Genomic DNA, 12,489 nt, shown 5'->3' on the forward strand with positions numbered 1-12,489 from the left:
GATAATGAACTAGTCTTGTTTCTGATTCTAGTCCCTACTTAAATCTATCTGATGAGCAGAACAACCTTGGTGACTGCACTAAGACTATAAGGGAAGCTCTGCCTCCACTAAAATGTCATGAAAAGAAAATTGGTCAAATATGTACTGTTGTATGAAATGTGTTCAACTTCATGGCTAGTTCATTCAGAATCAGCAATAATTTCTTGCAGGTTGTCTTGCCCAGTCTGTCTTACAATTACAAAGAAAATGTTTGTGACTCAAACATACGAAGGGGGTGCTGTCAAGGCTTCCTCTCTGAATGGTCTTCAAGCTAAAGTTAAAGCAAAAGCACCCAACACAATGTTTGTTCACTGCTGTGCACACAGATTGAACCTGCTGTTGTCTCAGGGAGCAAAAAGTTTGTCTGACTCCAGAATGGTTTTTGTATCTCTCTTTGGGTTTGCTACATTTTTTTCTTAAATCTACCAAGAGGATGTCTTTTCTCGAGTCTGCAGGGTGTTCAAGAAAGAACGAAAGACTGAGGCCTTGGACTGAGTAGGAGCCCCAGGAAAATGTGCTGTTGGGCCCAGTTGTTTGTTGCTGTGTCCCTTCTGAGTGCTCTTTGTTGATTAATTGCTGTATTTTTCTGCAATGCTAACCTTTTATGGCACGTGTCATGTTTAGCAGCTAATTGAATACATTTCAGCACTGCTTTTAAGCTGTTTTGCTCTTTAACAATTTGTTATTCGTATGGTAATGTGATGATTTCTCTTTATTTCCTGGATCCAAGATGACCACAGTGGTTCATATTGCAGATCAGTTTTCCTTAAAAAGGGAGGAGGATTTGTACCAAGATCAAGCCAGCAAGTCTCCATCAGATCGTTGTTACGTTTTCTCCCCTTGATATTTATTAGTGGTTTGTTTCATTTGTATTTTGTTTTTTGATCGCTTGTTTTGTTGCTCTACTTTATTTTCCTCTGTTAAATTAAGTTCTTTTTGTTATGGCCTGGAGCTAGTTATGAAGGCAGGTGCTCACGTTGTCCACATGACCAATCTAATGAAGCCAGGCCCTGCTGTAAATCATCTGGCGTAGTAACCAGGGTTTGTTAGGGTCACGCCACGTGCTGTTAAGTCTTCTTGTCACTAACCAATCAGACTACTCACAGGCATATCCAGGGTCTTTACAAAAAGGCATTTTCTGTGTTTTATTCCAGCAGAGATCTGATAGTGACCTAAAAAAAAGAAGATCCATTTTGGGTGGAAATAATTGTTCAAAAGTGTTAAAAACAGAAAGCAGTATGAGGTACAGTACATATATGTGACTTACAGTTTCTTTCTTTTTCTTTTCAGGACCTGGAACGGCAAAGGATAACTCAGACTCCCTGGCCCAATCACTGTGGCTTCTAATGGCATCCATGGCTTGCCTTCTTTTCAAGTGTTAATAAGAATGACACGCCGCACCATGCGAGACTTCATTGAGACTGTTTGTATAAGAACAACCACCAGGCCCAATTGTGGCACAAACAGACAGAATGGTCTATTAAAAAAATAATCTTTTAGTTACAAGAAAAAAAACAAAAAAAAAAACAAAAAGGGTGAAGCGAGTTACTTAAAGGAAGCACCAGTATTACTTATACAAATTGATCGTTGTGGCCATTTGCCCTTTTCTCCTCCCTTCTCCATGTCCCTCATGTTTAGCTTGAGTGCACCATGATGCTTTTTTCTTATCTTTTCTTTTTTTCTTTTTTTTTTGGGGTTTGACTGAAATGGTTGAAATTTCTAATGGACTTGTAAATGTCTTTGGATATTTGAGACACTTTGGGATGGAAACAGATTGGCATTTAAATGCGTCGCCAGCTCAGATGTGGCAGGGATTCCAAGCCTAACACACAGCAGCCATGCTTGAAAAATGAGAGATTATAGCTTAGGTTTATTACTATCATTTTATTTTTTTTTATTATTATTTTGTGTATTTGTGCACCCCTTGCAGATCGTGCGGAAAAACAAATGCCAAATTTGGTGGCCTGGAAGGGCAGAAGTGCTGGTCAGGGTGTTCGTAACGAAGAAATGACGGCAAAAAAGTTAAAAAAATAAAAAATAAAATCAGTGCTTTAGTTTGACTGAATGGAAATATTTGCACATGTTTTATTAAAAAGATGAACTTCATCCGAAAATGCATCATTAACTAGAGTTTCATTGGCCATGCCAGCAGAATAGAAATGCTAAAAAGAAAAACAAAAAAAAAAAAAGCCGCCCGAACTCAGCAGCCACTGGCTTCTTGCGGCGTGCAGGAGCCGTTTGACGAGGCCGCTCCTCTCGCACTCCCCTGGCTGTACATTAGCTTGCCGATAATGAAACGTCCATATTTAAATACTTGTAAATAATGTTGAATAAATCTGACTGCACTGGAGTCTCCATAGCTCCTGATACATTTTGTGCTTTGACGCTCTCTGCGAGCCGTTCTGCTTGGGGTTTCAGTTTCATGGCATTGCAGTGTGGCACACGTGGGTGCACGTATGTTGGCGGGAATGGGAGGGGAGGGTGGAGTTAGTGTTTGCAATCAAAGAACTGTCCACTCGTCTTGTCTTTTCGCCATGGTGTGTTTTCTTACATGTATATAAATAATCTGTAAAGATTTTTTTTTCCTATTATCTAACACTCTCTATTTGAAAAGAAACATGTCGCTGTAGATGCACTCATAGGCATACCGTAGCTGGAAAGCAATGCCCAGGCTGTCGGAGAGTTGCCATGTGTGCTGGGGGGGGGGGGGGGGGGGGGAGGACAAAAGAAGGGTCAAGACAGCACCACATTTTCAGTGAGTCTCCTCCCCATCTCTGACTCCTACACTTATTTTCCTAACAGCCACATGAGGGCATCGTGGAGGAACGTTTTGGATGCCAGCTGATTGGGTTGGTTTTTTCTCACGGGTCTCAGTCTCTGTAGCAACTCAGCTATTGTAGAGTTTATCAAGTCCTCCATCTCCATTGCTCTGGTGCACTTGAAAAGGTTCCGGGAATTAGACAAGGATTCATGTATGAATATCGAATATTACAGTGTGCATGTGTCTTATGGCCTTAAAGCTCTCGTTATATTTATTATGTTCACCTCTTTCAGGAGGCTTTCAGAAATCCAGACGTGCGCCTCCGCTCTAGTGCCAATGTTTTTTGCCCCTTCCCCACTCCAGTGATAATGTTGACTGTGCAACACTTGTCTGGGAGAATGAGACCACCCTCCTCCCACCCTATCTCCCATCCAGTTCTGGTTCCTGCCATGTGCCCAGTGCTGCTGGAATAGGCCACAGCCCCCTCGAATCTGAGCGGGATTTTGGTAGATCACGTTATTATAAAATCAGTGTGTTCCATACAGTTGTCTGTCATTTTCATTCTTGTCTGCCAATTAGCATTCCTATTGTCCACAGTGTCCCAGTCCTGTGCTTAGTAGGCTCTGTCTCGGCCCTTTTCTCGCCTGTGCCACTTGCCCCAAGATCAGACCTTCCCTGGCCCTTTTTTTTTTTCTGTGCACAATATTTTTTTTCTTATGCAACCCAAAGATGGTTTAGTTTAGTTGATGGGTGACTCTGAATTGGACAGGTATGAATGAGAGTAGCTGTGGGATAAATACTTCCTGCAGTGCGTGGGCACCTCTTGTGCCCTCAATTGACTCTGCCATGGAATGAGTTAGTTTAGAAAATGAATGAACAGATGCCAGACACTCGGTGGTACACACGCACACTGCCACACTCACCATCATCCAAAGATGGACTGGTTCGCTTGTGCCGTTGATGACTGCCAGTGAACACCACACATCAACACACAAATGAGCCCCATGTCCCTAGTGACACTCCATTATTCAAAATAGTTTCAACTATCAATAAAATGTTGAAAAATTACCCAAGATAAATTGCTTTCTCATAATCTCAGTAAGCGTTAACTACGTTAGATTGATAAGTGTAGACTGAATATACGGCAGTCAGAGCAGAGGATTAATATTTTGTTTACCACCGCGACCCCAAATTGGAATAAGTAGCTCATAAAAAATGGTGGGATGGCTCATTTCCATTTGTCCACCTTGTCAGTTTATTTTATTTTTAAGGCATTTGGTTTGACCACAATTAGGTCTGATCCAGCGTACATTTTTCTAACATTCAGAACAACTTGTGGTGTCCTGTTCATGATGTCAGCAGCGTGGTGACTGATAACCATTTGCACCTTTAGCCTCCGAGGAGAAGCCTTTACTTTTTGTTTTGGCTGACATCTTTACTCCATCTGCCCTTGTATGTACATAAGCCTTTACACATCTTTGCACTAACAGTACATTATTAAACCATACTGTGAAAAGGGCCGGCGATCAATGGTTAACCCAGCTTGACCTTCATCTCCATGACTTACAAGATAAGGCTTCAGTACAGCTGGACCTCGGGCAGGTTAAGTGACTTGCCGAGGGTCCCACTTTGAGTTGAACCGGCAGCCAGTCTGCCCACATTGCCAGATCTGTTTGCCCCACCGCTGTGTCCAGCTCCTCAGAGCTGGACTCATCTTGAATCATTCAGTTGGAAATGCACTGGCAGTGCAACAGGAGTTCAGACTGGCATGCCAACAGTGGAGTCTATGGTTCAGATTAGAAGAGTTATAAGCAGGCAGGACCCAAACCTTAATGTGGTGCCACTCTGTAGCACTAGAGACAAATGCATGCATTCATACTGAGCCACTTCAGAGTCACCTAAAAAACGAAAACACACATCTCTGGGATGTGGCAGAAAACCAACAAGTACTGACAGAACTTCCAGTATCTACGTATCTACTCAGCCAGTGACCGGGTTGCACTGTGGAGAAAGCGCTGGGCCTCCCTGCCACCCATAAGCCTTTTTATTAAAAAAAACATTGATTTCCTATCTGCTGAAAATGTATCCATTCTGTCACCTTCATATGTGTAATACAATAGTGCGTCTGTGGTGGGCTGCTGCTTCTCTCACAGACCTCCCTGGTGCCCCAGCCTGCACCGTGTCGGCCTTGGTGTCCTCTTGTCTGATGGAGCTCCACTCTGATTGGCGTCACTCCGATCTGATCTCCTGGATGCCTGACCCCCTGACTCAGCCAGGCCCCTAAATAGTTGCCATTTCCAGTGTGCTATTTGCGTCTGACCAGTTAGGCTCATGTCAGCATGTTTATGGGACATTATGGATACCACCAGGACCGTGTCACTGTCAATGCATGTCAAGTAGTAAATAACAAGAAATCTCCTCCATAAATTCAAGCAGCGTCTCAAAGTTTGTGCCAATGTATTCCAACCTTCAGGCGAGATTTCTTGTACACTTGAAGCAACACTTCAGGACAGCGCAAAAGTTCTCATTGCCCACCCTTTGCTTCTAGTTGAGAGCAGAATGCGGAATTAGAGCTGTCCTTTGGCTTTGGATCAACTGAAGATCTGCTAGAGCCAGCTGATGTACCGGACTTGTGCTTTGTGCCCTCTGCTGCTAGTGTAGGCTCTGACTGCCTCTGACCCTGAATTGGATTAAGCAGGTTTGAACTGGGTCATACCAGATTTACCCATAATCCAATATGATAAACAGCACACTTCTTTGAATAAGCGGTGCTATGAATAATAAGCATGCAGTCACAAACGCTGCACCATGTGCCTCAAAGTATCGCCAATGTATGCACCAAGTAAAAGTCGTGTTGCGTCTCCCAAAATGTGTCTAACGTGTGACCGCTATCATGGTCAAGAGGCTTTGGCGGGTCTCCCTATATAAGGGGGCCCAACTCCCCAGGAGCCCTCTGAATAAGATGCCCTGAGCAGGGGGCTTTGTGCCCTGGACCACTGCATGAATGTGTGCAGGGCAGCAGTGCCCGCTTGGGCTGGAGGAGAAGGAAGTAACGGGGAGAGACTCACAGCGAGGGGTCTGGCTGGATTTCTGTTGTCATTATTCTGTAATTACGCGTGTAACTCCACGTTGTGACACAATTGTGTGACAAGAGTGACGGTCTTGGCAGGCCATGCCCCGCTCAGCAGATTACCTACAAGTACATTGTAACAATGCACAGTAATTACAGTGTAATGAGACTACATGGACACACTGTAACAAGGGGCGGCCAAGCTAAGGGGGGGCTGTGGTTGTGCGGAGTTTGATTTTGCTGATGAGCCGAGTATTAAAGAGTGAGACTAACCAAATTTAAAAAATAAAACAGCACTGTTGGAGTTGGGAGCTTCATAATGGCTTAGAAACGAATTAGAGAACACGTGAAAGTGAAGGAGGGCCGAGCCGAAGATCAGGACCCCCTTGACCCCAGTGGGCTCTAAGCATGAGAGTGGCTGGCCCCTAACACTTTCTCTGTGTTTTTCTGCTGTATGGGGCCTGCCACACACCTTCTGTCGTCACATGCCACCTCACAGTAGCGAGGCAAAGCAGCAAACACATGTGCTCCAAGTAAGCATCCCCCACGCGAGCCTTCGGGGGGCTCAAAAGAGCCATCGAGTTGCATTGACTTTCATTTTGTAACACGTGAACGTCGACTTTTTTATACTTTTTATTCAAGCAGTCCTTGCGCAGCATCTGTGACTGATGTAAAGATGGCATTAATAAGGGCATTGGGGGACGGCACCACCATACAAATGGGGAGAGAATGAAGCAGCAAGCTGGCCTCCCAATGACCCTGGCTATGTCACCTGCCACCAGGGGCTCAGAAATGAGGTAGGGGCTTCACTCATCGACTTCATACTGCAGATCTGCTTCTCAGGTGGAGTTTGGCATAAATAAAGGCCCTGGAAAGCAAATCGAGAAAGCTGAAACTGGCACCATGAAGAAGAGGTGGGCAGAGATATACAGGGGCGACTTGGTAATAGCAATCAGTTCACTGTGGCAGATGATGGATGCCGTCTTGCGTGCCGTCTTTATCAGAGTGCTAGATTAAAGATAAATCGGCCTACTGCTGGAGAATACAAGAAACAAACTAAAGTGGTGTCCTTCCTTTTTGTCCTCTAAGCCAAAAGATGAGAAGTACCCGTCATGGTGGGCCTGCACAGCTGGACCGCCAGACATGTACTGATGTTTTTTGGCTGCTCTGATCACATCCCAAAATCCTTGCACAGTTTCTATATGGTTTTCTGTGATGACAAATTTGTTCTGTAGACATAATTGTGTATAGCAGGATGGATAGCTGACCTATAAAATGTTGTTATCTGGAGCATGCTACGACCAATCAAAGAAGAAAACATAAAACTAAAAAAGAGAGTTTGATATTGGCAGCTGGGACCACTGCGCATGTGGGGGTCACGGTAGAAAGGCTGGCAGGAGCTGGGGGTATCCCGAGCCCCGTAGTCTGCTCCCACTTTTCAGTTTATTGCTCCATTTCCCACTGTTGCACCTCAGCCGGAGGCAAACAAAAAAAATATTCTTGACGCCCGAGCCCCTCCACATGTGAACGCCGGTGCTCATGACAGTGCCAGGGGGTACGGCCCCCAGCCTCCTACCCCCCGCCGAATAGGTGGCCCAGGGTGAGTGCGGTTGTGCCAGTGACTTGCGGATCGGCTGCCAGGTCCATTTGAGTACCACCTTCCCGACGGACCCCTCGAGCCGACTCTCTCTGTACAGCTGCTAATGAAATCCACTTTGTACAAGTGTGTTGCTGATTCCTCTGTATATTTTGTGTGTGATTCTAAACTTTATCCAGTGAGTGGATTTTTTTTTTCTATTCTCACTGCTTTCCACAGGCTTGTGTTGCTTTGGGTTTGCTAACATGAATAATAATAATGATAATAATAATAAAAAGTTTTAAAGTGACCGCTCTGTCTTTTCTTCCTGTCTTGTGTGTGTGTCTTTGGAGTCGAGAACAACAACCTGGTGATCCGCAAATGGTGACCAGCATTTATATCAAGTGAATGACTCCTCACTCTTATATAGCGCCTTTCACACTGCACTCTGTTACAAGGTGATTTACAATGCGATGACTGAAAAAAAAGGAAAACTGGTAGCCATATTAGTCGTGTGGCGAAGTGTGAATAAAGCAGAACAGAAGGCATCACGAGCCTCAGTTCATTGGTGGCTGGTAGCCATATTGGTGGTAACTGGCACCTGTATTAGCCATCATAGACGGGCGACGACTTGTGAATAAAGAGCTACAGATGGCTGTTTTAAGTAGAATTATTAGTCACAAAAAGTAGTCACTTACAAGATGTCTTTGCCTTGTAATCTTCTGTAGGAGTCTCACGGTGGAATGACCAACTGATGTCCTCCACACGAGCGAAGTCCCGAGACAGCCGGGCCTGCGTTCTCATGGAATAAATCCAAATGTGAGTGCACAAAATGGGGTCTTAAAGACACAGTAGGTAACACCCAAGTGCCAGGCAGTAAGAGAGAAGCTCCTCAACGAGTTCCTCGAGGTTTTCCGCCATCATATTCCTCACAAAATGGTGGCACGTTTTTTTTTTTGTTTTTTTTTCTTCAATAATGGAAGGCTGTGTTTTCTGTTATCATTTTGCTTACCTTTTACCTGGTCAGGACAATGGATGGACCATCTTGATCTTGGATATTTCTGTAAGAGCCCTATAAAAAGGTCATCTCTTCTAACCTTCTAAAGACAGAGGCAGAGGTCAGGAGAACACCCTGATACGGCGCATTGCTGCACCCACCACATGACAAACCAACTCAGGATCCCAGATTAGGACCGAAGTGCAGCCATGCAACGGGTGACACCTGAGCACCACACGAGTTCAGATGAAGTGGAACCAGTGTGAGGCTGGAGGGCAGGATGCAGATGAACGTCATACCCAGGACGGAGCACTTGCAGGTTAAGGGCCTTGCTCAAGGGCCCAACAGAGCAGAGTGTCTTTTTGCGTTTACGAGATTCAAACTGGCAGATCCCCAGCCTCAGAGCCACCACTCCGTCATAAATACAAAGTCCTGGCGGATTTGAAGGAATCACAGGAGAGATGGGCAAAAACGGAGTAGTGAATATTTGATTTTGAGTTATTTCTACCTCCACTAACATTAAGAATGAGGAAGCCTGCCATTCCTCAGCTCAGGTACACTTCTAGTAGTATATGAAGCATAAAAAATATTTATGCCAAGAAACAAACGGAGCTTATTTTTAAAAAAGCAGCCACTTTTCTCAAAATGCCAAGTTTTCACTGAACCTGAAATGCATTCAGCACACCCACATCTATAAAGTACACTGATTTATTTATTTTTTTTTTTCCACGGAGCGGTGGGTTTTGGTGCAGACCACTGTTGTTACGAACATTTCAAAAGCCTGAAGAAAGAATGTCCTAAGTGAAGAAGCCTTCACAGGATGAAGCAGGTCTTTGTCAAGCAGCAGTCCTACCATGAAATGTCGTGAAGAACGCAGCATTTTTAACAGACTGTTTTCTCCCACAATACCAGCGTTAACTGGGGGCTCTGAATTGGGTGCGTGTGTGAGCCTGGACCCCGTAATGAACTGGCTCCCCAGGACTGGATACCCAAGTTTGACAATTGAGGAGACCTCTCGGACCACCAGATTAAATAGCTAAGCACACCCCCACCCCGTGTCTCATCCAAATTCTGCTTCAACTTTGTGACTTGGTAGTTTTGTTCCTGATGCCCACAACTCTTGGAGTAAAGACGTGCTTCCTGGCTTCAGTCCCACATGCACTCCCCGTTCATCTCCACTGGCGTCCCTGGGTAGGTGATTTCTTATTTAGCAGAAAGGATCTGAATTGATCATCTTCATCGAGGACTTTGACGCTGCTTTGAAGATCTGGATGAGACCCCCGTGTGACCACCTCTGCGTGAGACTGAACTGGCTTAAGGACCTGATACGTCCTAAGTGGACTGGGTGGGCTGGAGAGCGTTAAACTAAACACAGAACGGATGGCGTACTGCCACAGCCACTGGAGCTCTTTAACTTGCATTATGAGAACATGATGTCAGACTTGAAGCACCCCTTAAACACTAAGCAGGCTGCAATAGGTGATCCTCAGCTTTGTCCCATTATTGAAAAATATGTTTTGGTTTTTTTTGCTGAGATTTCCCTCTTTATCAAATTTCAGATTTTGGATGCTCTTTATGGTGCATATAATTACATTCGAACTCCTGGTGCACCTTTTTGTATAACTTCTTTAAATTATGAACTTCACCTCACACCAGGATATTGTGTAAGGTGGCAAGGGGGGCCACTCGTCAGTTCCCTCTAGTGGCCAGTCCAAAGGCACCGTTTACAAACACTATGAACGGACAAACCCGTTTATTATTTCACAACAGGTCTGCATTTATTAGAGAGACCCTAAAAGTACTCAATGGTTATGTAATAGTAATAAAAACAAAAACCCCTCTCTCTCTCTGTCCCATTCGAAAGAAGATCACGTCTGCCACCAAAGAGAAGAGCTCTCCAGCTCCACACGGACAGTCAACTCATGGTACGTTAGATGGGTTGGGGGGCTGTGGACAAAGCTTGAAATTGTAAAGTGGGGGGCCAAAAACAACTGGGTGGGCAAGCTATAAGCTTAAAAAATATATATGTTTTTTAAATTCTAAAATAATTTTGTGGACTGGAGGAAAGTGCCAGGGGGTTCAGGGGGCAGTTGTCCACTGAAGTGAAGAGCAGCTCAATTCGTTGTCCATTGATCCATGAGGGGTGGGCTTCTTGACAATTAACATGAATTAAAGAGAAGTGTTTTGGGGGGGGGGCTGGCTTTTCAATGCAGGGGGTGTATAACCTCACCACTGGTTGGGTGGGGCTGACATGGTTTTAACTTTAGACCCAGGGGTGTCCAACTCTGGTCCTGGTGGGCCGCAGTGGCTGCAGGTTTTCATTCTAACCATCTTCTTAATTAGTGGGCCGTTTTTGATTAACTTGTTTTGCCTTAGTTTTAAGTGACGTGACTCAGACCCAAAACAAGCTGCCACATGACCAGCTGACCTGAAAATAAAGAAAGGTGAAGATCTCGGTCATGTTGGTTTGCTCAGGTCACCAAAACATCTTGAGGGTGGTCTTAAAAAAAAACAGAAAATCAACAGTTTCTTGGGGCAGAAAGAGGGCAGCAACAAGAATTAAAGAACGGGTTTAATTAACTGCAGGAATCTTCATTAAGAAATTGGTTGGAGTTTGAAGCCCCAATTTTGCTGGTCACCTGTGGTCTTGTTTCACATCTCATTTCTGTTTGGTTGTCATTTAATGAAGAAAAGAAATCAATTGAGAGGACTGAATCCTTAAAACCAGGGCTATTAAAATGAAGGGAAAGGGAGTTAATTAGCAATGAAAACTGGTCACTGATCAGGAAAAGGGTCAGACTGAAAACCTGCAGCCACTGCGGCACTCCAGGACCGGAGTTGAGCACCCCTTTATGTGTTTCTCCATTGAAGGTGGGTGGGCCTCACCAGTCCAGGGCACACTGAGCACAAAGTGTGCCCCCCCACTCCTGCCAGTTGGTCTGTTCAGTGCAGGTGGGGATACACCTAATACGAATACATAAAAAGACCTGAGGTGGGCACCCTTTAAATCGGCGTGCTCTGCGATCAGGCCATTTCTCATACACATACTAATGTGGCTTCACTTAACCACCCAAGACCCCAGGGAAGGGTCCTCAGATTTGTTCCCACCCAACTACTTACTCTTTTATTGGGAACAGAACTCGTCAGTAAAATCTACTGGCTAGTTGGCTCTTTCGTTCTGCCGTGTCAGGTCATTCTAATATTTTTTCAGATGTTTCTTCCCAAAGAAAGGTCAGGTGCGGATTAGTTATTCGCTGTTTCTTCTCCTTTACAAATATTTTAATAAAACAGATAGAGCTCTTCCTGATGAACGCACACTGGCGTCCTTTGTCATGCGTATCTCATTGCACATTGGCAGCTGCTTAAGAAAACGAGAAGCGATTAAAAGCGGAGAACGCAGCTGTTTAAGGCTAAAAGATCGGTAATTAGGGGTTCAGTATCGTAACAAGCGAGGTGACGAAAATGAGGCAAAACATATACGAGAGCAACGATCGCCTTGGCGGCAATAATCTGAGGACCCCTGCCTTTATTGTTAATTGCCTTTCGAATGTTCGTGCCTTCACTTGGAGGACTGCACGGGAGTGTGGGAGGTAAACTCCCCCTTTAAAGCGTTTCGGGTCGTATTTTAAAGCAGCCGACTGACAAGAATGGAGACTTTCACGTGCTGTTAGAAATCCACAGCAGGGTGTCTCGAGCTCGTCGTTTATTGGATTCTCATTGACATTCACTTCTTCCGCGATGAGTCGCTCGGACTGCACAATCAAACCGTGGGAGCGCAGCAGGCTTCGCTGTAAAAACAACGACAGGCAGCCCAGAGGAAGATGGGGCGGGGCTCAGAGCAGCCTGCTTGGGTGGGGCCATCCGCAGGCGAGGCGCGCCGCATCGCACCAAACTTTGGGAGTGGGCGCACAACGCGTCGGTAAGAAAACTGGAAAGTAATCATTGTCGTAGCCATTCTTCTACTTTCGGCTGCACCCGTTAGGGGTTGCCACAGCGGATCATGTTCTTCCATATCTTCCTGTCCTCTGCATCTTGCTCTGTTACAC

General features: G+C 45.1%; 2 protein-coding genes across 5 annotated transcripts in view; one reads left to right on the forward strand and one right to left on the reverse strand.

Moving 5' to 3' along the window:
- lsamp (limbic system associated membrane protein) overlaps window positions 1-7,756 on the forward strand; it is a 666,837-nt gene extending 659,081 nt beyond the window's left edge. For all 4 annotated transcript variants that reach the window (XM_028800476.2, XM_028800477.2, XM_051926294.1 and 1 more), the window contains one exon: window positions 1,330-7,756. In XM_028800476.2, coding sequence (XP_028656309.1) covers window positions 1,330-1,421 — 92 coding nt within the window. In that variant the 3' untranslated portion in view covers window positions 1,422-7,756. The remainder of the gene's footprint in view (window positions 1-1,329) is intronic.
- The window catches only part of arhgap31 (Rho GTPase activating protein 31), a 1,181,844-nt gene that overhangs the window by 208,633 nt on the left and 960,722 nt on the right, over window positions 1-12,489 (reverse strand). The window lies entirely within an intron of this gene.

The sequence above is a fragment of the Erpetoichthys calabaricus genome, chromosome 4, assembly GCF_900747795.2.
Source record: "Erpetoichthys calabaricus chromosome 4, fErpCal1.3, whole genome shotgun sequence".
Lineage (NCBI taxonomy): Eukaryota > Metazoa > Chordata > Cladistia > Polypteriformes > Polypteridae > Erpetoichthys > Erpetoichthys calabaricus.